Source organism: Diadema setosum, chromosome 5 (genome assembly GCF_964275005.1).
Source record: "Diadema setosum chromosome 5, eeDiaSeto1, whole genome shotgun sequence".
NCBI classification, from domain to species: Eukaryota; Metazoa; Echinodermata; class Echinoidea; order Diadematoida; family Diadematidae; genus Diadema; species Diadema setosum.
Genome location: NC_092689.1, coordinates 1,311,558 through 1,337,049, shown reverse-complemented (window position 1 = coordinate 1,337,049; position 25,492 = coordinate 1,311,558). Strand labels below are relative to the sequence as shown.

The 25,492-nt window shown below is 36.7% G+C and overlaps 2 protein-coding genes across 2 annotated transcripts in view; both read left to right on the top strand.

The window, feature by feature from the left end:
* LOC140228497 (uncharacterized) overlaps window positions 1-9,046 on the top strand; it is a 30,377-nt gene extending 21,331 nt beyond the window's left edge. The window contains exons 16-24 of the mRNA XM_072308728.1: window positions 121-309; window positions 976-1,149; window positions 1,401-1,493; window positions 2,617-2,763; window positions 3,207-3,453; window positions 4,330-4,490; window positions 4,980-5,153; window positions 5,706-5,795; window positions 6,777-9,046. Of these exons, the coding sequence (XP_072164829.1) occupies window positions 121-309; window positions 976-1,149; window positions 1,401-1,493; window positions 2,617-2,763; window positions 3,207-3,453; window positions 4,330-4,490; window positions 4,980-5,153; window positions 5,706-5,795; window positions 6,777-6,950 (1,449 nt within the window). The 3' untranslated portion in view covers window positions 6,951-9,046. The remainder of the gene's footprint in view (window positions 1-120; window positions 310-975; window positions 1,150-1,400; window positions 1,494-2,616; window positions 2,764-3,206; window positions 3,454-4,329; window positions 4,491-4,979; window positions 5,154-5,705; window positions 5,796-6,776) is intronic.
* Window positions 9,047-10,960: 1,914 nt separating this feature from the next.
* Window positions 10,961-24,144, top strand: LOC140228496 (sulfotransferase 4A1-like). The gene is made up of 6 exons (XM_072308727.1): window positions 10,961-11,138; window positions 16,106-16,320; window positions 16,926-17,052; window positions 18,724-18,818; window positions 19,881-19,995; window positions 20,695-24,144. Exons 1-6 carry the CDS (start codon window positions 10,961-10,963, stop codon window positions 20,808-20,810), a joined length of 846 nt encoding a protein of 281 aa, XP_072164828.1. The 3' UTR covers window positions 20,811-24,144.
* The last annotated feature ends 1,348 nt before the right edge of the window (window positions 24,145-25,492 follow it).

Genomic DNA, 25,492 nt, shown 5'->3' with positions numbered 1-25,492 from the left:
ATTTTGCGCAAATCAGTGATTCTTTCAAACACTGCTGTACTGCTTTTTATAATAATTAGTGTACATGTTGTACTGTAGAGTTGGATACCTTAATTTGAATCATATTGATTTCCCTTACAGAACAAAGGGCTGGAAGATCATCTCCTTGAAGCCAAATCACAGAAGTGTACTCTCGAAGAGAAAAACAAGTCGCTGCAAGGGCAGGTTGGACAGAAATCCAAACAGATTAAGGACTTACAGCATGAAGTGAAATCCCTCAAGAGCCAAGTAACCTGTCAATCAAACCAAAAGTCACGACTGGAGGAGCAGGTTGGCTTTTATATTCTACATGTGTAAATTTTAAATACTACCAGTGTGTGAAAGCTAAATTTTTCTTTTTCCAAAAAAAAAAAAAAGAAAAAAGAAAAAGTAAACATTGAATTTATCTCAAAATTAAAAAGATGCAGAACTTGAGATACTTGCTTACAAGGTATATCCTTGAGAATGTTGCCTCCAAGTTGAAATGTGACTTACAAAATAGCTAGTGTGTGTGCTGTGTTTGTTATGTATGTGTATGTATTGCTTGCGAGCATAGAATTGTATTCATCTCCAGTTGAATTTATGAGGTAATCTCTTTCATTCCATTGTTCCAGCAGCATTTGTATCAAACCATTCCTGTCATTCTTGCATCTACATTCAGAGATGCCAGCTAATATGCCTTTTACCCTGTGTAGTATGTTCTCCTTCATTAAAGCAAAAAGGAAAATATGGTTTTGAAATCATATAGAGCTCTTTCCTGAAATCATGCTTAGAATGCTCAATATGTGCAATTTAACCACTTTTGAGCAGTGATAAAATCTCACCTTGAAAGTGCACATTTTCCTTTGCATCAGTATTTTTATTTTCTTTTAATGTGCAGAGGCTTGCAGCCCTGTGTATGTATTCTTGTGTTCTGATACAGTCAGACATAAAACTTATTCCATTATCACACTGTAGGTATGCAGCCTTGAAAAGGAAGTTGAGTTGGCCAAGGCAGATGCAGGATCTGTCAGAGATGAGCTTGCAAAACTTTGTGAAGAGAAAGAAGAAGCTTGGAGGAAGCAGAGCCATGTCACAGCTGCTTATGAAGAAAAGATAAAAGAAATTGATGGTGTCATGGACAACTACAAGGTTTGTGTTGGGGAGCCTTTGCTTACATTTCTCACCTACTAATGCACTTTGAATTTCAAGCCATTATTGCCACACAAAAAAAAAGGAGAAAAAAAGTATGATGTCTAACAATACTTTAGCAACAGACATGCATAAAGACCGATGTCAGATGATTGGATAATATGTTTTACCCATATATAAGTTCATCAATAGTTCCTGATCTTGATGAATAGCTCCAAATAATGTGTATTTTGTTAACTTTTTTTTTTCAGGCTGAGTATGACAAGATTGTGTTGGAGAAAGACAAGACCATTGATGAACTGAAAAAGAAGTTGCTTGAAGAAGTGGCAGCCAAGCATGAAGAGGTGAGTATGCAAATGGTTTGTGATAATGTAATAATGATAACATTGCTTTATGTATGCTGTGTAAGATTGTATCATTTGTCTCCCTCTGTATAAATATATTTGTAGGTTGCAACTGCTGATCTTTCTTGGCACATAATTTACCCCTCTGCTTTACTAATCTCTTGCTTTCATTGCTTGATATGCTGGGCATGCTTTGCTTAAATGGATGAATTGATGATTTGCCATCAGATTAGTGCCAGATTTAATGAAATTCGGCCAATAAAAACAATTCTGCTCATGCTTACCATACATCATCATCATATTCATCTTTCACAATTCTATAATTTATAGTCCTTCACCCCAACCCATCCCCCCCCCCCAAAAAAAATAAAGAATAGCAACCAGCGAAAAGAAAAAACAAGTGTGTCTCAAACAGTGATTTAATTTTTTGTTCCGTTATCGTGCTTAAACACAGTATGAGCTGATTACCCTCTAATATACTTTACTTCCTTTTCCCCCTCATTTCTTTTTCTTTTTTTTTCTTTTTTTTTTGCAGGGGGGGGGGGGGGAGGTATTTACACCAAGGGTGCATGAGATATGAAGTTAATCAATTTGTCTTTCTCTTTGTCCATTTGTCTATCAAGATCTTTATCTATATGATAGTATTGTATCCCTATAATTTTTGTAATGGTGAATTGTATCAGGGCAATGGGGAAAAGTCATGGGTAAAAATCACTGTATATTGACAATACATGTACATGTACTTTTCATGTTGATAACATAAAAAAGAAGTCTTGAAGCAAGTGTATAGCAGGGCAATGACCTATCAAATATGTGGCAAATTGGGATGCTAGTGATGGGGATAAAGTTTGAAAATCAAGTCTGATTTTATAAGAGTTTATGCAAAAATCTAGAGACATTTTGGAGCATATAGGGCCTAATGTTAATATTTGGGGCAAAATGTAAGAGCAATAAGGGGAACCGAGTGCATGACATGCAGGTGAAGCCTGTATGTCACTATGGTCAGTTTAGTAAATGATTTTATGGGGGTTCTGACATACAGCATCTCCATTATTTCTCGACACTGCACACATTGTGTACATAATGCAAATGTTTATATGCGCCAAACATCCTACTTTCACAGGAAGGAAAATGTAAGGCCCTTGAAGAAGAAATTCTTCTTCTTAAAAAGAGTCTAGCAGACCTTGAATCCAGCTCAGCAGCATTGAAAGAAGACATTGCAAGTAGAATGACTGAGATTGGACATCTGGAAGGTCAAGTCAAAGAAAAGGTTAGCATGTCAATTGATGTATACAGTAGACTGCGTGTAGGTGCTGTACCATGTTTACAGTAATGTGGTGTGGCAGAGATAAATAGCTTCTACTCTGTATCCTCTGAAAAGTAGTGTACAGTCATTCAAGGTGAATAAAATCTGGTTTCTCACTCTCTGCTACGATTGTTCCTGTTTGCCAATGCGAATTAAGCTTTAATCAAAGGTAAATTGAGATGAAAAGTCATTGTTTTTCTCAGCTGACTTGTCAAATGTGTGTGTTTTGATTTTGAATAGGACGTTGATAGGGTATTGATTGAAATGTTACAATCTGTGCATACAATTGTCATATCAAAATGTTACTTTGCAGTTACAAGCAAGCTGCTGAAAATAAAAGCATTGGTTTTTCCTGTTTTGTTTTTTAATGAGCTGCACATGTAATTTAATAAAACATCTTTTGACAGTCACAAGAAATTGCTCAACTTAAAGAAGATTTAGCCAAGCATGCTGAAGAAGAGAAGGCCAGCAAGCAAAGTTCTGATAAGAAGACTGAAGCAGGGATCAAGACTGTGAATGGTCAGATGAATCCAAAAGGTCACACCCATAGTGAGAGTCCACACCAGCTCTTGGCTAGAGTGCCCAGAACTCCAGTCATGGGGCAGGACGTTCAAGGTCAGAAAGCCTTGAATTCTATGCAAACACCACTGGCAGGTAAGATGTTACGTATTGTTGATTTAAAATCTTTTAAAGGCAATTCTCTGCCCTGTAGATTTGAAGCTACTTGAATGTTAGTGTGCTGGTATTTATTCATTCATTGTCACATATGAAACATTTTGAAAAAAAGAAAGAAACAAAAAAGGAGCAATTGATGCATCATAATGCAGATAGTAGTATGTGGCGCAACGGACATCAAGTTGTGTTTTAGCAATGCGGTGCATATCCGTCATGTATGCATACTGTGCACTCCAATCAAAGTATTGCAGGATGAATGTTTGAACAGTCTTACAGTCTGGAAACTGACACAATTTTCAAATTACTTGATGTTTGGCTGAAGACATTCCCTGTACTGTGAAATTGTGTATTTCCATTCCTTATGATCATGAAAAAAAGGATCAAAATGAATACTTTGGTCCTAGGATGATTATGTTTGCCTGTAATGCGAACATCTTTTCATTTCCTTTTGCATTAACTGCCTTAGCAAGGCTATTTTTTTTTTTTTTTTTTTGGGGGGGGGGACATATGTTTGTGGGTTGTTTTTTTTTTTGGGGGGGGGGGGTGGCATTTACATGAGAAACTACCTCTCCTTGGAGCACAAAAATGGTTTTGGAAAATCCAGTCGTCAGTTTACTGTAAAGTAATTTTCTTGTGCAACACAGTCGCATCTTCTAATAAAGCTCTATTCTCCATCAAGAATAACATCTCCCCTGTTGCTATCTCATCATGAATTTTCTGTTCCAGTGTACTACCAGTTAATCCTGTCAGTTTTGTATGTTTTGCTTGTATGTTTGTTTTTTAGGAAGGAAACTTATAAATGATGCATGCAGGAGTTGATTAAAAATTTATAATATTTTTTGTGTTGATGTGCAGTAGTTGCACGTGGCACACCTGCCACCACACCACAGCGAGGCATTCTTAAACAGAAGGGATCTGCTCGTCTGAAACGAAGTGTTGCATTCGCCCAGAATAATGACATGGAAGACGATGGTGCAAGCTCAGACTCTTCAACATCACAGCTCATGGAGTTTGAGGTTCTTATGCATGCTTGCTTTCAAAGTGGAAATTACTGTAGGCAACACAATTTAGTCTAAAACATGCATATTAATAGTCATCAGATTGATATTGATCCGCGATTGTGTCTGAAGTGTGATATTTGTGTGATACAAATACATGGTCATGGGATTTAATCTTCTTCTTTTTTTTCCCACATATCTTATCAGGGCCATTTCCTAGATAGTATGTGCAAGAAAAGCTTCAGAGGACACCAATATATTTTGATTGATATAAAATGCATGTTTAATGTCCTCTGTATTGTGTATTTCAACTGTTTTTGAGGTCCTGATACAGCTAATCTGAGGCAAAAGTTCATTTGATAACTTGTCATGCATGAGAGACAGGTCTTAACACTGTTTCATTTATTTATTTATTTATTTTTTTGTCATGAAGGTGAGAAAAAATAACAGTAATGGTTGTAAGATAATAATACATATCAAGAGGCATATGCATTGATAAATTTGCAGGTGGATGACATAGCACAGAGGCTTCGACAATCTCCAGGTGACAGGCAAGTTCCCAGTCGTGCAGTAACTCCGCTGCGCGTCAGACCCTCCCCCCAGGTGAATCAGCGTGGGGTTCTCAACCATGGAAAATCACCGAACTCTGTGCAAAGGTCTCTCACTGGAGTTAAAGTCAAGGTGTGTAAAGAAGAAACAAGTTACTATTATGAAAACTGGGGGAGTTTTAACTTGAGTAAGTGTCATGTATTGATGAAGTGTGTGTGTGTGTGTGTGTGTGTGTGTGTGTATGTGTGTGTGTGTGTTAGAAAGAGAGAGAGAGAGAGAAAGGCATGGAATTCTATATGCACTGATTCATAACATAACAGAGAGCATCAGTTCCAATTTGGAAGAAATTTATTGTGGTGGTCATTGTTTCAGCCAACAATAAAGAAAAAATACTATAATACTATCAAATTCTTATATGCTGTCTATCCTATCTTTATTTCTATTCACCATATTAAACTTTAAGCATACACTATAGCTATTGTTACTATTCTTTTTACCAGTGTGGTCTTTATGGTAGGACCCCCTCTCGATAAAAAGGGTCAATAATGCATGTTGATTAGCGGATGTTGATTAGGCGTGCAGATAATGCTGAACAATGCATTGTAACATTAGATGACAGACAGGGAAGTTCAATAATTCCTATTTCATATGAATTATAGCATTATTGATTATTCATTTGTTCAGATGATCTATGATGAGCAACAACAGCTCATGGAAGTGGGTCCACCTGCAAATGACAATCCAACGGAAAACAATCCTGATAGAAGGCAAAAGGTAATCAATTACCTCTTATGAAGAAAATCAATATGTCCTGGTTCTTGTGCCTAAGATGTAACATAAAAACAAAACAAAAAACTTCTTGCAGTATTAGCATAGCAGTATAGAACTTAATACTGGTTAACACAATGTAGTGGCACAAAATATGTATGCCTTGTAATTGTTATTTCAACTAGGTTGCTGTAAATGATGCACTTAAATGTCCCATGATATCCATCAAGTTTGTATTATCTTTCATGCAAATGTCTACAACCATAGTGGTTATTTTTTAAAGATTTCTTGCAATTCAACATAAAGAACCCATTGTTTATCCACTATTGGCTATCCATAAAATTCATTCATCATCCTCACTTACCAAAGGAGTCTCAAACAAATCATTGATCTCTATTGTGCTTAAAGGAGTAATTTCATTTACATCTCACTGTGGACAATGTGTATACATAGATTAATTTGTATGTTGGTGGAAAAAGTCAACTTTCTTGCTATGCATTCAATCACCTGAATCTTGATTTCTGAGATTATAGGTAATTGGCGTATGTGATAGAGGCTCATACTTCAACTTGATTTTGTTGGGTGGTAGAAGGCTTAATGGTGCACCACATATTCTTTCTAGGGTATGTGTGTGACCCTGAAAAGGGCCTACCCAATCCCGATGTTTCGGCAAGCATGTTCTTGCCGTTCTCAAGGGAATCAGTTGATCAATCCTTGAGAACGGCGAGAACATACTTGTCGAAATGTCGGGATTGGGTAGGCCCTTTTCAGGGCCACACTCATACCCTAGAAAGAATATGTGGTGCACAGTTAAGCCTTGTACCACTCAACGTTCTATCGCCACGGAAGCCGTCAAAGATTTTAACTTAATTTCACCAAATTAAAGGTGTTTCTATTTGAAAGACATCTTATATGTAGCATAAAAAATGTTGTGATAGTAGATGTTCTACTCCTTGACTATTGTTAAAATATGTCTATTGATTACAGGCTACACCTTCTACAAAAAATGCCCGGAAGACCCCAAAGAGAGCCTACAAGATCAAGGGGTGGGGAGACTCTCCTCGTGGCAGGAAGAAGAAGAAAAATAATCCCCAGAAGGATGCAAAGGAGAATAATCTCTCATGGTTTGAAAGTGATGCTGTATATGGCTTCTTTGATTAGAATTTCTCTCCCCAATGACTCTCTCATGTGCCATAAAGTGTTATTCAAATTGCCTTGAACATATGCATGACATCCTATACGCTTTGAAGCAGAAGTATGCCAGTAGTTCTACCAATGAAACAGTATTCCGAGAAATGTTGTAATTTGGTCTAGTATTGTTAATTGCACAAAAAATTCTTACTCTTCAGCACGTGTAGGCTATAAAAAAAAAAAAAAATCACATTTCAGAAACTTGCCTACTAGGTATGCAAGGTTTCAGCTTATAATTCATATAACATGCTGGTCTGACACATGTTGCATCTTAACTGTGCTTTATGCTATGTTTGTTTTTTTCCTGTTCAAAAAATCATTCAAATACCTTACTTGGGCATTGACCTTAAGAAAATGTATATTGTTCGCTCTTTGTAGCATAGATTTTAAAAGATCTCGCATATTGATCATTTGCATCTTATCTTTTATGTTTGATGAAGCATTTTACACATCGATCAACTTTGGCACATTGATTTTATATACTTATTCAAGCTTTGAAGGCAATGCTTCTTTATGCAATAGCCATTGATATTCCTAACTTTATGCAGATGATTATTGATATTGTCACTCAATAGTTACACATTTATTCTTGAGGTTATGTTCTAATATGCATGATTTAATTAAGTACATATATTTTGTTTAAAACAAAAGTGAACTGACTGTTTGACAAAGGCTGTTACCTAATGTTATTCATTGCTAGATGTTACCCTATTGTATGTTTGAAAAAGAGAGGTATTTACAGACACAAAATTGTTAGGTGAAAATTAGGTTTGGAAACAAACCTTTGTATATTTAATTTCTTTTGATTCAGGTACATGTAATAAATATTTACATGAATTTTTGTCATTTCACCTCAATGAATATGGATGGGCAAATAAGATATGTTCATCAAGTTGAACAAACTGGTCTTGAGCTATGGAAATTTTGACTGAAGTGGTTTTTGTTTTGAAGCACAGCCGTGATAAATTCCTGGCATTTGCTCAATAACTTTCATACTGAAAGTGTTATGAGCCAGAGGAAAAACGAACAAGCAGACATACATTTGTTTATAGCTTAACATCCTTTTGATTTCCATTTGTAGAATTCAGTGCAGCTTTGACTTAGTAGTAATCTAAAGCTATATTTTCATGCATTACAGACACAGTGTATTATGCTGGTTTTCTATGAGTGTTAAGATTACTTGCCAAAGCATTGCAAATATATGATGATAAAGTAGCCACTACAAGAATTTTTTTTTTTTAAATTTGCGATGTTCTTATCACTTCTGACAACCACAAAGTGATTATCTGCATATTTCTTCATTAGAGTAATGAATTTTAAAAAGGTACCTGGTACACTTATCAGCTCTATTTTGCATACTCTTCTATTTTCATACTTTATCTGCAGATGCCTGATAAGAATAGCTTGCCTCATAAATAAAATTGTTTAAAATATGAATGTCATTTAACAGCATTGATTGGCAGCATTTACCAAATATTATTTTACTGTGTATAAATGTTCAAAGCATTTTTCAGATACCTTGTCCTGTTGTGGTAAAACTGTTTAGTTCATCAGTAGTCCATAAAAATGGATGTGTGATGATATATACTAACCAAAAATTTAACAAGGAAGTGACATCGTCAATCAGTGCTGGTAGGTTTCTTTTTTTTTTTTTTGAGAATCCTTTTCAAAGATTGCATGATATTCAGATAAATAATAAAAAGACCAATGTGAATTATATGTGTGTGTGGGGGGGGGGGGGGGGGGGAGGGGGAAGAGCAGTGCAACAAAATTCAGTCAGGAAGTTCTGCTGTCATCTATTTACAACTGGAAATGAGATATATCTTAAATCCTTATCTGAAAGTTGTCAAATGTTAAGCACTTGGTAGGTCAGATGTGACATTCATGCCAGATGAAAGCTGTGCATTTAAATGAATACAGTAGTTTGTGAAATGCAAAAAATGCAATTGTATATACTTGAAAGTTAATATATATCATGTTTCTCTGCTCCATATACTTTGCCATTTGTTGAAACGTCTGTACTTAATTACAATTTATTGTTCTCAAATAAATGTTGTAAAACAGCAGTGATGTTTATTGAATGTATTTTTTCATTTAAGCAGGGTTTTCATCAGGTTGTATTTGCTGCAAGACATACTATTTTGTGAGTGTAGATTTATGCACATAAAGTCACTTATCATTTCATTTTCTGAAACAAGTATGCTCAACACTTGAAAATGATATGATAAATGAGATGGGACAGGTGAAAATGATTTGAAAGGAGCAATACAAGGACAAGAAATGTGAGTCCATTTATCTCTCATATAGTATACATATATAGTGTATATATATATATATATATATATATATATATATATATATATGTGTGTGTGTGTGTGTGTGTCATATGCTATGTAGCAGCATCTGCTATTAATTAGTGTTACCCATGAAATTTCAGATACTCTATGCTTGTCTCATAAATTGTCCCATGGATGAAAGTCATTAATTTCTTGTTCTGAATTATGTTATGAGTTCATTAAAGATGATGAAATACTAATATAACTAAATCTAAGTTTTGAACATTGTTGACCTCTATGCTGAGAACACACAATTGATACAATTACAACTAGGAAACACTCAGAGAGCGCAGTCCGCAAAGCCACTCATTTCTTCCCATATTGTGATTGTCACATTTTTTTTTTTTCACAATGATTATAGACCTACATTCATATCATCTGCATTGATAGATTCCTTGATCTTCAAAACATACAATTAGCAATATGGAATCACATTGATATCATTGTTGGTTTAATCTGGCTATTTGTTGTGAAATTATGTACTAAGTAGTGCATAATGCTGAAAATGGCCCTATTTCCCAATGCTAAAGAGTCCTTCAAGAAAAATCCCTTTTAAAAAAAGAAATAATAATGATAATCTATCTGTAGTTGGGATCATTACCCAAATTTGTGTGTTTCTTGTGTCATTATCAAAATATCCTGAAAATGTCATCAAAATCTGTGCATAACTTTTTGAGTTAGTTTGCAAACAAACAGACAAACTAACCAACGCTGGCAAAAACAAACTCCTTGGTGGAGGTAACTCTAGCTACATTCTCCGCCTTGAGCTGAAAGTTGAAAGTTTATTTTACTTAACGCATATCCTGGGTATTGGAGTCCAACGTAAAAACATGTATCATATTATCAATTCAATAACACAGGGTGGCAAATCACCTTAAAAATATACATAACAACTATGATAAATAAAAGTGAAATACGATTGATGAAGAAAAAGAAAAATGTACAGAAATACGTTTTATACGCATAGTGAACGATGGGAACGAAGGAAGGAAAATACGACGAGAGAGAGAGAGAGGGAGGGAGAGGAAAAATGGAGGTCACAGAGGGAAGAATGAGAAGGACACAAAACTGGTGACAAAGTACTTACTAAATAACAAAAGAAATATGAGTGACATATTGAGAAAAACAAAAAAAAATGGGAAAAAATGCAGACATCCGGAAATATATTCATACGATAATTGAACAAAGAATGTAAGAGATATGGAGACGAGAGCGTGAGGAGGAGAAATGGAAGGATAGAGGGAAGAGTGAGAAGACAAACAAGTTACAAATTAATTGTAAAGAAGGCAAAGCCTGTAAAAAGGCTTAGTAGTACCTAAGAAAAGGATTAAATATAGATACATGTACTAGTAATCTATGTGTCATTAAATAACTACAAAACTTGGTTAAATTGGAAAGGAGCGTCCTCTTCTTAATTGAATAATTGATCCATCTTCATAGTACTTGGGTATTCTAGTAGTACCTTTCAAGTATTTCTTTCGCTGTTCATTAAAGAGGTTTTTTATGAAAAAGTAAATGAAATTCATCACCAACTTTATCCTCATTGCAATGGATACAAATTCTTTCCTTTCTAGCTCATGAATAAATCGACACAATGCGAAGGAAAACGGCTGGATGTGCAACTACTAATGCATAACGATAAACATGGCGCAGGCATCCTCTCCCGAGTCGCCCAGCAAGCTCGAACTAGAGGAGGATTTCATGCACTATTATGTTGTCGATGGCGTTCGTTTGCCTCCGTTTTGTAGAGGGAAAATCCAAGATATTGCAGAATTTCCAGTGAGGTCGGACGACGTTTGGATTTTGACATATCCTCGTGCGGGTAAGCCTTAAGAATGAAATCTGTTGCACTGTCAACGCCTTCAGTCCGTATGTATTGCGCATGCATTGATTGATTGTTAGGCGGATGATTAGCGTCTGGCTGCTGCCGCGCCGTCCTCTCTCTCCCGTGTGCGGAATGGGGTTATATGCAGCGATATTGCTGGCCAGCTTTTCTCCTGGTGCAAGTTAACATGCTGCAATGTGCACCGGCTGAGATGGCTGTCTTCTCAGCAGAGTTCAAAGGGCGAAATCGCTTTCGTATTGGTAACTGGATGGCCATACATGGATTGGAAAGCCTTGACTTTGTGGCAAAGTCGTGTTCCACTCTGCCATGACACCATACCGTCCATGTCCTACCGTAGGCGTAGGCATTCCATTAATTTAGAGAAATCGTCAAGGACTAAAGTGAAGGTTGGATCATAAGGCATTGCTCTACCTCTGACAATAGACTCTAACACCTGTGCAGTTAATAGATATCTTCTCTACCACTACCAGTAAATAACTCCTTCTTTAGGACATATATTATGCCCTACTCGTGATTAAGAAAGAGGATTTGAGAGGCCTCTTCCATTGTCATTGTCCGCGACATTGAGCTGTTCACATCTTCAGTAGATGACAGATTCTAGTCTACCTGTCTAAACTCTAGTCTCTAACGTTAATAGTCATGGTGTGTCTTTGCGTGATTGTTATCCTTCACTTTGCCCTTTGGCTTTGATTCAGAAGAGGGAAAAGCAGTTGTTGTTTTTTTTTAATTAGGGGTCTAGCTATGAGCTCAAAATTTCTTGTGCCCTCAAGCCTGCTTCGACACTACTGACACTATTCATTCCTTACCGTGGTTTTACTGCTTATGGGAAGTAGAATCTAGTATAGTAAGGGTACTAGGTCTCGCGCAGGGACCTAATGATCGCGCATAGCGTAACTGCGTATAGCAAGCGATATTACGCGTAGGACTAAGCGCAAAATTTGCCGATACGCCCATGGAATAAACATACCTGACTTACCGCTCAACATGAGAAGGAAGCAGGTAAGAAATTTTGATTTCCAACGAATTTTCCACTAAATTTCCAATTTTTTACCTTGTACAAACCTACCTTCCCTTAGAATCTGTTCTAAGGATGTTGTAGCCTAGACGTGTCGTCTCGCTTGTCTCGTTCGTAGTCGATAGAATTCGTAATTTGTTCGATCGATCGTTTACCACGTGACGTCATCATACACAAGAACAATGTATGCTGCCAGCTACGCTGAAATACTGTTAATAAATGTTGTTTTAAGTCAAATTTTAACACAACGACTATAATATTACAAAGGAATAAATATTTCAGTCTATCGAAGTTGAAGTGTGATTTCAATTTGAATTTGCTTGTGATTTCTTGCGCTAACTTGTGATATATTTGTGACAGGGGAGGGCCATAATATGAAGAAAACAAATTAGATGAGAGTGTGACAAATGGGTGACGAAAATGAGAGGGTGACGAATGGGTAAGCACACACACAAACACACACACACACACACACACACAAAGTATATGTTCATATTTTACTTTTTTCCATTTTATATTACGTGTATATTATTGGTTAAAGTGATTAGAAATATTGTAAGAAAACTTTATAAATGAAAATCATTAACGATTATAAAAATATCAATGATAGAAATAATGATAATAAGAATGATAAAATGATGATGGTGGTGGAAGTGATAATAATAATAATGAAAATGATAATGATGATGATGATTATGATGATCGATGATGGTGGTGGTGATAATAGTAATAATGATGATAATAATAATAACAATAATAATAATAATAATAATGATAATAATAATAACACATATAATGATAATAATAACAATAATATACACAAGTTAGGTAAAACTGCTGTTGCTTATAACAGGGACGAATTTAATATCAAGTGAAAAAATATTCTACGAAAGCCGGAGCACGTTACAGCCGCAGAGGGGCAGACACTTTCACGCATGAAACTACAGAGGGCAGCTGCGCGATCTTTACATACCCCGAGAAATTGAACGCATAAAAGAAAGTCCGACATACAAACGGCGACAGCGCACTACTCCGTCATCGTATCATCAGGAGATTCTGGGAGGTGATTTTTCTGCTTTTTCGTGATATTCATTGAGAAATTCAGGTACGATTATAGAATAACTTCTATTATAAGAGCATTTCAAATTTACGTGCGCGATATCTAGACCCCTCAACCATACTAGTAGTAAAAGTACTAACGTCAATTTCCGTATGGTCGCCACATGTGTGTAATTCTTGTGCACGTCCGGGCTGGCGAACTAATATCGGCACTGAATTAGTTCGCCGCCCCTAGCCGGCCACATATTATTAGCGTGTGTGTTATACATACGCTTCAATGAACGAGGCATTGTCGGTCACTGCGTTTGAAAATTTCCCTTAATCTGCCACCTGAAATCCATTCTAAATCAAAAACATCCTTGCATTAAAAATGGTTTTATCACCTGTTACATATGGTGAAATATATTTTGATTAAAATTATTTGTGTTTTTACGGAGGAAAAAGGTGAATTACGAATGTATTTTGAGAGTTATGAAAATCCGTCGCCCAACCTGATCTCCGTTACATGCGATGCGAATGTCTGGCGACCTTACCGCAGTGGCGACCATACCGTAATTGATGTTAGAGTCTAACGTTGGGTTACAATAGGAGCACCGAGAAATTGGAAATCATACTAGAATACAAACTGTGTTGTCTGTAGTGTAAGTGTGAGGTAGAGTCTAAGTAAAAGCTTTTGCAAATGGATTGTCCACTAGACATGTACAGAACTACAGATGTCTATACAAACTCTAGAGTCTATGCTCTAACAACACATGTTTTGAAAAAAAACAAACAACAGTAACCCGGCAAGATCTACTAGAACCCCCTAGAGTCTAATGCTTGCCAAACATTTTCAAGCTGTTACAGTGTTGAGTATGATATTAAACGGTTTAGGTATGTTCACAAACACACACACACACACACACACACACACACACACACACACACACACACACAAAATCAGGCCATGCTGAAAGCAGAAAGTGTAATCGGATGACTGGCATTGCTAGTTTGTAATTGTTTAAATCGGATCTGGATCTTTGTGCCTTGAATCTAAAGCCAAGTAAAAAAGGAAAGTAGCTCTTGTTTCCATGCAAAGAGCCACACCTGATTTTTGGTGCCGCCTCCATTTGTTTACTATTTACTATTTTTCAAAACAGTTTCAAAAATATCAGGAACTTGTGCTTTACATTCCTGTTCACATCTATTTTTGAGTCACCACATTGACTTTTTTGATATCTAGTATTTTGGAGTGGCCGAAAAAACATCAGAATTACAAAAATTCACTTACCAATCATGATGTCATGCATGCATTGCATTGGAATCTCTCATAGTAAGTATTCCCTGCCTGTAGCTGTTGGAGTTATACTGCCAGACAACCAAGAATCCTAAACTAGCCCCTATGTGATGCTGTGGGCTTTGAAGGCATGCTATTGAGAACATCAGAATGTATGTCATGAAAGGACACTAGTCTCTGCACACACTCGTACCTGTGTGTGCATCATGATCCCAGCTTTGTTTCAAAGGTTTACTATGCACCAGTGCTCATGCACTTCTATCGCGCTGGGATGCTTGTGCCATTTTGTACTGGGAATGATTTTCAAACATGTACAAACTCACCCTGAATTTTTTACAACCTTAACATACAATGGCTATGAGTCTCCAAAGTCCATTGGAAGATATTTTAAGACAATGTTACATATTGTGGAATAAATCTGTAGCTCAAATTGAAGCTCTGCACTGTACTCAAGCAGTCAGTAGTCAGTTGTGGTACGATATCTACACATACACAGTAATCCTTCAGTTGGTACGATACATACACACACACAGCAGCGCTGTAAAGTCATTCCAAATCATGTAGAAAGCATCAAAATTGACAGTAGATTTTGAATTTCATCCTGACTGTGGAGATTCAGATGAAAGTATTTTAGGTTGTGAAATGTTTAGGTTTTAATTTGTGCATGTTTAAACATTGTTATAGGCCTACGAGGCGGTGCAAAACTATGCTAGTGCCATATCACAAGGTTGCAGCTTTAGATGAAAAATAGTAAGATATCAGATAGTAAATTAGTAAGGACCTCCCGCATCATCGCTCTCTGAAAATCTGTACTAGAAACTACTTTCTGTTTGTTTGTTTTTTTACTTCGCCTAAGCTGTTGTGGGAGCAAATGAATTCCCTTTCACTACAATAGGAGCGCAATATCTGTTGTAATGGCTCTTTATTGATGATATCAAAGCCTTTTCTTTGTATTGGAATGATCAGAATTTATCTCCAGAGTAATTGACAAGCCAGAATGAAAAATTTGATATGCACAGAAATAGTTATGAATTCTGGCAAAACTAGCATTTTCCTCCCTTATGTTCTCTGTGGTACATTGATAATGAAAAGTATGCCATCATATACATCAACATGAATTATAAATTGTAGCCCATCTTTACATGAGAATTTATGCATGGGAAAAGCATTAAAAAATGGGTTTTCTAAGAATAGGGGATTCTTCTGCTAACATAAGAGAAATTTGCTTCTACTTGCAGTAATGAGAGGAGATTTCTTATTTCTGTGTTTTCCCCGTGTCAATCAAATTTTGCTTTACTTGTAGAAATCAGTTACTTAATTAACTCCACTTGTAAGGATAAATCTACCCAGGTACTTTGACTTGCCCCCATTATTAACTGTATGCATGATAGTTGAAGAACCACATTGTACAAAGCTTTAAAAAGTGTCATAAGTACAGTGAACAAGTGCTAAGTAATGTTACTTCATGCACTAACAAATCCTGATGTAATTGTAATTTGCAAATGTGGATTTATTTGATGCACAACAATTTGTTACTTTTTGTTCATTTCTTTCCTGCACCCCCTACTCATCCCTCCAACAAATCTTTCCCAGCTGTCTGGGTGCAGGACTTAATCTTCCTCCTCCTGCAGGGAGGCAACCTTCAGGAGACAAGCATCAGCCTGGAGACAGTGGAAGATGCCATCCCTTTCCTGGAAGGTCCAAGTCCTGGGCTAGAGACGATCAAGAACCTTCCATCTCCTCGATACATCAAGTCACACCTGCCCTTCCAGCTCTTGCCAAAGGGGGTCCAGGACAAAGAGTGTAAGGTCAGTCACTGCACTGATGGTGTGCGCGTACAGCCCTTTTCCAGTTGTTGCATTTCTATCTTCAGTGACCACTCATGCCCACTTTTGTTGTTGCTCATAAGTCGTCTTTCAATAAATGACTGCATGAACCATGTTTTGTCAAAGAAAAATATGTTCTTCTTGAAATTTTATTTCAAGGCATGCTTTTTATGTACAATATTCTTTTTTTTTTCAAAGTGACAACACTTTTGCTTTGAATATTTGTTACCATGCACCAGTATTAATTCTTAAATATATTTTTGTTTGATTATATTTTTGTTACTTGTGGTTGACAGGCCTGGAGGTATATATTATTTACCCAGTGTGAGAATAAGCCCCTTTCATAATGTATAAAAGGAAAACTTTGTGAACAGATTCTGTGTTTACCAACACTAAGGCTGGCTTGATTTAGTTGCAGTGGCAATTTGGTGTGGATTCATTTCACAGAAATGAATTTCGCAACAAGTTAATGATTGGTCATCCCAGGCCTATTGAAAAAAAAACAACAACAACAACACTAATGCAATGTACTCATGGCTTTAATATGAAGGAAAATGGCTGGAATTACATGTAACCTTTTTACACAGATCATCTATGTGGCCAGAAACCCCAAGGATGTCATGTGCTCCTTTTATGACTTCCACCGAACAGTCCGCATGGTCCACTACAAGGGAACCTTCAACCAGTTCTTCTACAGGTTCATCAATAACAAGTGTGAGTATGTGAATATTTACTGGTGATCTCTAGGAAAAAGGTGTTGTTTTGCCTCTCCATGTGATATCAGATTTTATAAAATGGGTTCAAGAACGTAGCCAATAGGAAGCGCTGAAATGAGTCACGTGGGCTTGGATTACTTTAGTACCATTGCACTGCAGTACCAGTGCGCACTCAATCAGTTGTTACAAGTGCGTCGCGCGCTACTATACGCGCTGTCAATACCTGTAAACAACTTCTAGTTCGGGCTGCGTATATGCCGGCCGGCCTTTCTTTTGTGCATAACATATTATGTGGTGTACGTATACAGTACTCTGATATGTACAGTATGTGCGGGATTTCCGAGTGCGACGTGCTTGACTCGACTCTCTCGAGCGAGTGCTACATGTAGCTGACTGGACTATTGACCCACAGAGGTACGTGAAAATGCTGTCAGTTTTCGACCCATTTTATAAAACAAATGATGCACAGGATTATTTCGTGGCGTTAGTGGAGACGCACCTCACTCTCGGGTATTTACAATGTAGTGCAACATGCACTCGGCTTCGCCTCGTGCATGTTTCACAATTGTAAATACCCTCGAGTGCGCTACGCCTACACTAACGCTCTCTATCCTGTGCATCATTTGTATACCAGCTCACCACGACCTAACCAAAAAGGTCAAAGTGGATCTTCTCATTCACAATATTTCTGGGAGGAACAAACTCTCAACCCCTGTTCAGATGCAAGCCAGTTTATACCAAAATGCGATAAAGAAACGATGTATAAAGAATCATTGTATAGCCGACAGACTGTTCAGACGCTAATTTCGACTGTTCTGGAAAATGTCTTATAGATGTGCAGTTTCCCACTGCGCATTCTGTTATGGTCATAAGTGACAACTTTGGGGTCACCTTTTGTGTGCACTCCTATTAAACCCCGCCCAGTTATACCGTTCTATGGTCGCCATAGGTTCAGACACACAATGGACACGATGGACTGCTGATTTGTTAACAAGTTCTAGTTTGAAACAATGCTCTCACCATGGTATCGTTATCTGTTGTTTCGTTAGTCAGCATTCAGACGAATAAATTCATTGTACAGCTATATTTTGGACCATTCTAGTATAAAATTTTTGCGTCTGAACACCCTGTCACTATAGTGTAAGTTTTTTGGGGTCTTTATCATCATAAGTTTACAAATCATTTGACCCAGTAGCAGTTACAGGGTGCCTGGTACAAAGCACATGACTAAAGATAGGGAAAGGCCTTTCATGTGTAGTGTACGTGTCTTGGAACATGGTAAAGTTGCCAATAGGATGAATTAATAGTCCATCTGATCACAAGCAGTAGGGACTTCTGTTGCTGTTCACCTGCAGTTATGCAGCGTTCATCCTTGCAAAATTTCCTACAAATTGTACTCCTTATATTCCTAAGATTGCCAAACCCTGTTGCCTTAATCAGTAAGGTGCTTTCAGCTGGCTTCAAGATTAGATATCAAAAGAGGTAGAGACAAATCCCAAATCTCCAATGGTGAGGTTTTTATAACAATGCACCCTCTGAAGACATCCCTTGGTACTCCTTAATACATGAAAATAGAACATGGTTAGTAGATATTTCATGCTGTCTAAGGCTCAATTTTATGCCCATAAGGTGTTGTTAAAGACTTCTTCCTGCTTATTCTTTACTACAGTGGGGTACGGCTCCTACTTTGATCATGTTCTGACATTCTGGCAGCAACGGCATCATAAGAATGTTCTCTTCCTCAAGTACGAAGATGTGAAGAAGGTAACAAACTGAAACTGCTCTCAGAGAAAGTTGATCATTTTGAGTAATGATTCAAGAAATATAGTACATTGTAACTGTATGATTGTAAGTTCTGTCACATGCCTTTGTCACCTAGTCATGTGATTTCTGCATTGCTTGTGCAGTTCTTGCTCATTTCAATCACGAAATATATATTATTGTATCCTTCAAACAGTGGTACCGGTAAGTTTACCCTGGCTGTGGTGAATAATCACATTCAGAGTTTCTGTGCACTACCATGGTATACAAAGTTCTCGTGCATAAAAAAAAAAAAAAAAAAAAAAAAAATGGTAATACATTTATAAGTACAAAGAAATTACACAATTTACCATGTTCCTTAGATTCAAGTACCTTTCTTAATAAATGTGTTTACCATTATGACTGTTTACAAATATCTTGAGCTGTAAATTCACAAATTTTTAAAGAAAGAGAAATGCTGTCATACTGCTTTGACTTAAATGGCAGGGTTTAAAGTTGGTGGAATGTACACTTTGTACTAGAAGGTAGAAGGTACAATACATAGTATCTCAAAGCCAAGTTTTCCTTGTCACTTTCAGTGGTATATCCAATCATCATGTATGACATGCATTGTAAAGATGCATGTTTGCATGTATATCACGTGTGTTCATGTTATAAACAGCAAACAGAGAGACACACACATACAGACAGACAGGAGTTACAATGGCGTGGCTCCAAGAGTGATATTTTGTAGAGTAACAACTAATTGTGTGCTGTACCTCTTGTAAATCGGATCCTCCATTGCAGTATTAATAGTAAGAAAACATATAGCACTTGGTGAGATATATCTGCCCGGTATAGATGAGAGAATGAGATAAAGAGAAAGGAAAAGCGCACGAGAGAGAGACTCCGGCGCATATCATTTTCTAATCTCCTTAAATGCAAAACAGTTGCTTCTGATCCTTGTACAATAATTTTGATTTGCATGTGCATGTGTGTGTGTGTGTGTGCTGTATGTATGATCCTGAGGCCAAAGCAGAGATGATGTAACTAAAAGACCCTGTTCCATGTCTGTTCCTTTGATAGGATTTTCCTGCAGCTGTCCACCAGGTGACCAACTTCCTTGACAAGCCCCTGTCAGCGAGAGTGATCCGTGGTATCAACAACTACTGGGATGATGAACCTCTCTATAATCGCAAAGGTCCGTACATGGAATGGGAAACATTGGCACATAGCGAGTAAAGATAAACGGGAAAGTTCTATCCTGGCGTTCTGTTGCTCTTTATGAAAACAGCAAAATTAGGGTACCAGGTATAGCAGTGAATATTCAGACACTCACAAAAAGTGAATTGTCAAAGCTCAGAGAGTAAGGCGAGTTTAGTAAGTCTATATGACGTAGATGTTGAGCAGCCCTCCTTTCAGTTTTGACACAGAAAGTCATTGATTTTCACTTTTCTCCTGAGAAAATTTTTCTTCAGAGTTGTGTTAGGTGTGCACTAAGAGAACTAGTTTAGTTGAGAGTCCTCACCCAAAGTTCTGTTTGTGCCTAAATATGTGAGAAAAATATAATATTTGCATTGTATTAAATTGAAGACATTCTATTCCATACAATTAGGTATGTCAATATTCTTGTTATAATTGGCAAGGGTTTGCATAATCCCTGAGAATGTCTATCCAGTGGCATTTAGAAACATTAAAGCCCTTTTACAAGAATGCAGAAGGTACAAAGGAAGACAAGAATGCATTGATGTACTTTGTTTCTTTTTTGTCGTCAAATTTTGGAGCATATATTCATATAATATGGTTATCTTTCCCCTTACAGATTTCCTCTCTTTGTGTTTTTCGTCCTTTTCTTCCAACCCCCCCCCCCTTTTTTTTTTTTTTTTTTTTACAAATACAGAGGATCGGGTTGGCTTCTGGAAGTATTACTTCACGGTTCACATGAATGAAAAGATGAACAAAATCCTACCAGACAAGTTCAAAGATGCTGATTTGACGTTTGACTATACCATCTGATTGGGACATTGCACTTGCTTTCTCTTCTTCATTTGTGGATCAAAACAACTGTGGAACATGGAGGCTGAAACAGTTAAAGAGATATGTGTTGCCATTTTAAAAACCAACCACACCACCAGTAGTCAGGTGTCTAAGCTATTTGCAGTGTAGGGCAATGTGAAACTGCTGTAGAATTGACTATAGGTTTGTGGTGTTGAAATAGTGACATATTGTCGTAAACCTACATTTGTGGCTGGTGGAAGGTAAGTATCGCATATTTATGCATGCCAGCATGTACAGTAGTCCATTGTGTGAAGAATCATTTCTTACAGAAATAACATGTTGGCCGTATGCTCTGACCTCAGTGCAGAAACAATGAGGACGATGAAACGCCAACTTTCCATTGATCATTTCCATTTAAGAAGAACTTTGGAAAGTGTTATACTTGGTGAAAGTGGAATACAAATATTGATGTACTCTATTATTTTGTTTCCCCATCATCAAATAACTTCTGCGAAATGTGTCAAATCTTGAAGCAGTCTGTCCGCTGATATATCTATATTACTTGACGGACATGGTAGTCCATAAACTAACTCGATACCTGAATTACACTTGGCCTCCAAGGTAGGTAATTGCTCTTTTAAATGCAGTGTTAACTCTCAAGAAATATCTATTGGTATGCGTCATTGTGAGCATGAACACCAGTAAGCTGCTATTTTATATTGTGAGTCATTGTGAAATCAGTATGTGTACATATTTGTCCACCATATTCATTCCAGCCTTGTGCAATGCATTAAAGTATATCTGTATAAAAAGAGTATTTATATATTATTGAATATAATATTTCTGTTACTTTGTGCAATAAGTGTATGACAAAAAACAACAAAATACTTATGCATGTAAATATAACTATGCATCAGTAGTTTGTAATCATTTCATGCATTCAACCCTTATGTATTCTAACTGTATTCCCACAGTTAAGTTGTGCTTTCAAAACATTTTATCACGTACGTATCATTGATCAGCATTCAAATGCTAACTTGGTGAAAAACATTGTTGTTCTAATCGATGTGCTGATTTGTGTTGATGATTTTTAAGTTTGTTCTGTCGTGATCGCTGTGATGAAATCATATTTGATTTTGTTGTATTCTGTACTCTCAGTACATGTACCTCATTTTCATCTTGTACTAGTCATGAGAAATGTAATTCATTGTGAAATGTGAGATCACTAATGCTCTTTGCTGTGAGGAAAGAGTGAGTGATATTGCCACATTTGGCATGAAAATACACACTTGACCCTGCATTTGGGGCATTGATATTAATTATGTACATGACTGTGGAAAGCACAAAATAGTAATGTTTTGCAGAAGAGTGAGAGTGTAAGGCATCAAGAGAGTATTTTTACACAGAAGGCCTGTAGCTGATTGGAGAATCATGTCACCATTGTAGCATAAATATTGTTACCGTGTGATAAGTTAATTGTATATTATGAAATTCTATGTGAAATATGTTGAAAAGGAATATTCATGTAGTTTCAGTTTTCCCAAGTCATGCATGATTTATTAATGTAATATATGCCTAGGTGTACCTGCATGCATGACTGGGCAATTGACAAAAGAGTTTTGTGTAAGCTCCTGTAGCAAGTATACATCGGTGTAAGCATACTGGAAAGTGAGCCTCATTCCCTCTCATATTATGGAATTAACTAGGGTTGATCAACTTCTATTCCAGCCTTGTGATCTCAATGTCTCATCTCTTTCTTTGTCTTTCTGAATCACATATGCCATGAGTCTGTCTTGTTGCACATAAAAGCTTCCCGTTACTGCATCCAGAAACCCGAATGCTTAACTCCAAATATGCTATCTGGGTGGAACTAGTTGCCATGATCTTTTAATTTCTCATTGTTTGCATTCTTCCTTTTCAGTCCAATTGTCTTTAATAGTGAAATGTCCAGACGAAATCAGCTCTTCTAACATTGATGGTAAAGCTTTTGAAGTATTGTATCAAGAGGCAGTAAAAGATATTGTAAATTCGTAATTACACATGCACATAATTATCGTACTCTGAAGATTTTAGTAGTCTGTGTCAATAGATATACAGGATGCTGACATTCTGCTGTCGTCATGCCATCACAAATCACAATTCTGTGCTGATGCTCTGTCTTGATTGTGTGTACCGGTATTTAGGTACAAGATAAATTCATGGGGAAATTTAGGCATTACACTGATTACAAAGAGAGGAAACATCTTGCTGAGCAACAGGAGCTCATAATATTTCACCTTTCATCATAAATGCATTGCTAATGTTTGTTGATATGAATTGCAATCAGTTTACACCTATCTTTACTTTCATGGGCATCACAGCTGTATTCAAAACCATTATTCTTGCATGTGTAGATTACATTAAGTTGGCATTACATGATCACCTTTAGAAGTACACTGTATCCTCATATGTGGAAACAGTGACATCAGTTGACTGATAGTATAGAGCATTGATGTTATATGAAATTTTGACAATATCAGTGGAAAGATCTAAAATACATCCAAATAATTTGTACAAGGACAGACCTTGCTGAGAGATGTTTCATCCAATATAGTGCAAATTGTCGATGCTCTGTCATGTTATACAGTCATGTACTGTAATTACCAGGCTTGAACATGTGCTATAGCAAGCTCTCTACTGAACCAGCAGATACATCTAAATTCATGGTGATCTTTCTAATCTTTGCTTTCTGTTTATTAGTTTCTTTGTTTATGAATTACTTAGTTATGATTTTAATATTGAACAGACCATGAACATTTACCATTGCTTGAATTTTGAGGAAAGATTGCATAAGGAGCATGCCTTATGAGAAATTTTTCAAAACTGCCATTCCGGTGAAGACTGAAGACTTGCCAAGCTGTAATCATGTGCTGCATTCCTGCCACTCCCATGTTTTCCTTTTTATCAGCTTGATTTATTCTGAACTATATCATTTTTTTACATTTTGTACAAACTAGTAACCTACAGATTCAGCTGATTAATCTTATGTAGAAGGGTCAGAGTTAGAACAATGCAAATTATGTATCTTATCAATGGAAAGAGTGCAAACAAAAGTCCAGTTGCGCTTCCATGCCAATGCGAGGAGATCTATGTTAGTCAATTGATTTTTAATCAAAGAAACTATAGAGTATAACTCTTCATACTTAGAGCAAGAAAGGCACAGAACTCTATGCCAATAATAGTATATATGATATACAGTATAATTATATCTTAATTAAAGTTTCCTTCAAAATATAATTTTGAGCATAAAATTATGAATATCAATATTTCTGGTGACTTTGCTGTTGAATCAAACAAAGCATTGATTTTGTGGAACAATCTGTCATACCCCTAGCTTACTTCTAGATGCACTGGGTACAGATGGACAGTACAAACCAAAGCTGTCCATGAACTGAATTCAGCTTGAACACAGAATACCATTTCACCTTGCTTTACAACATCATAGTCACAAACTCGGTCATTAAGCATTGTTCTTATAGTAGTCACATTATATCCATACTGCAGTTCAGTAACTTTTTTTGCCATAAATATTACTCTGCTGGAGTGCTGCTTTGCAGTATTTGATCCTGGCTGAAGGTAACTTGTGCAAAACAAAAAAAGAGGAAAACAGTATGTTTGAGAAGCTGTCTTTAGGTGAAAGCATCACTTTTGAAAGAGGTTCCTGTTGTCTGATATAGACATTTAACACTTAACACCAGATATGGGTAACTGGAAGTAAAATCCTGAATTCGGTGGAATGTCTTCCCAATATGTGCACAGACGGGATAGCTCATAGCAAATACACATCACTGATTCTGGCTACAAACTCGGGAGTGTATACACATCTGAAGGAATACCTGATCATTATACTTTGTGTAGAAGGGTATGGTCATTGACCAAAGCAAATACTGTATGTATTGGGATTTGCCATCATGATCTTAAAGGTACTAGCCCACATTTGCAAACCCACGAAAATCAAAACTGCATAAAACAGGTCCAATATGACTTCAAGTACAAGTTATAACAGTAACATACCTCACCTGTTGCTCTTTGTCTATACCATTCGATAAAAGAGAGAAAATCATCGTTTTAAAATCAATTTTCAAACTGGGTCAACACGACCCAAAATCGAATTGCGAGCGCGGGCTAGCTACGTACATTAACTTACACATGTATCGCATGCATGTAGTACACGCGTGGACCGGAGCTAGCGAGCGTTTTTAAACGCATGCATACGGTGCATTTTCATTTATTTTTATGGAAGTAATGGCCTAATTGGAACGAAATTTTGCACAGGTGTTACTGCAATCATACCCAAACTCCATGCTAACTATGAGACCAATTGCTGCAGGTTTACAAATGTGGGCTAATACCTTTAAGAATATTCCTGATTTATGTCTTTCTCTGTTGTAATGCACTTTAAGCCTGTGCATAACTTTGTTATACCATATAATTAACAGTGTTTGTATACTTGGCCCGAAGGATTGGTGAATACCTTGAGTTAATGAATTAAGTTTACACACAGTGCTTTTAATATGTATACCAGTATGTCATGAAAGAGAACACATACATACAGACACTCACACATGCACACAAACAAAAAAGAACATTTCATTAACTCAATTCAAAGTGTGATGGAAAATACAAGATAAGAATCAAGGCAATGTCTTTTATAATTTGGA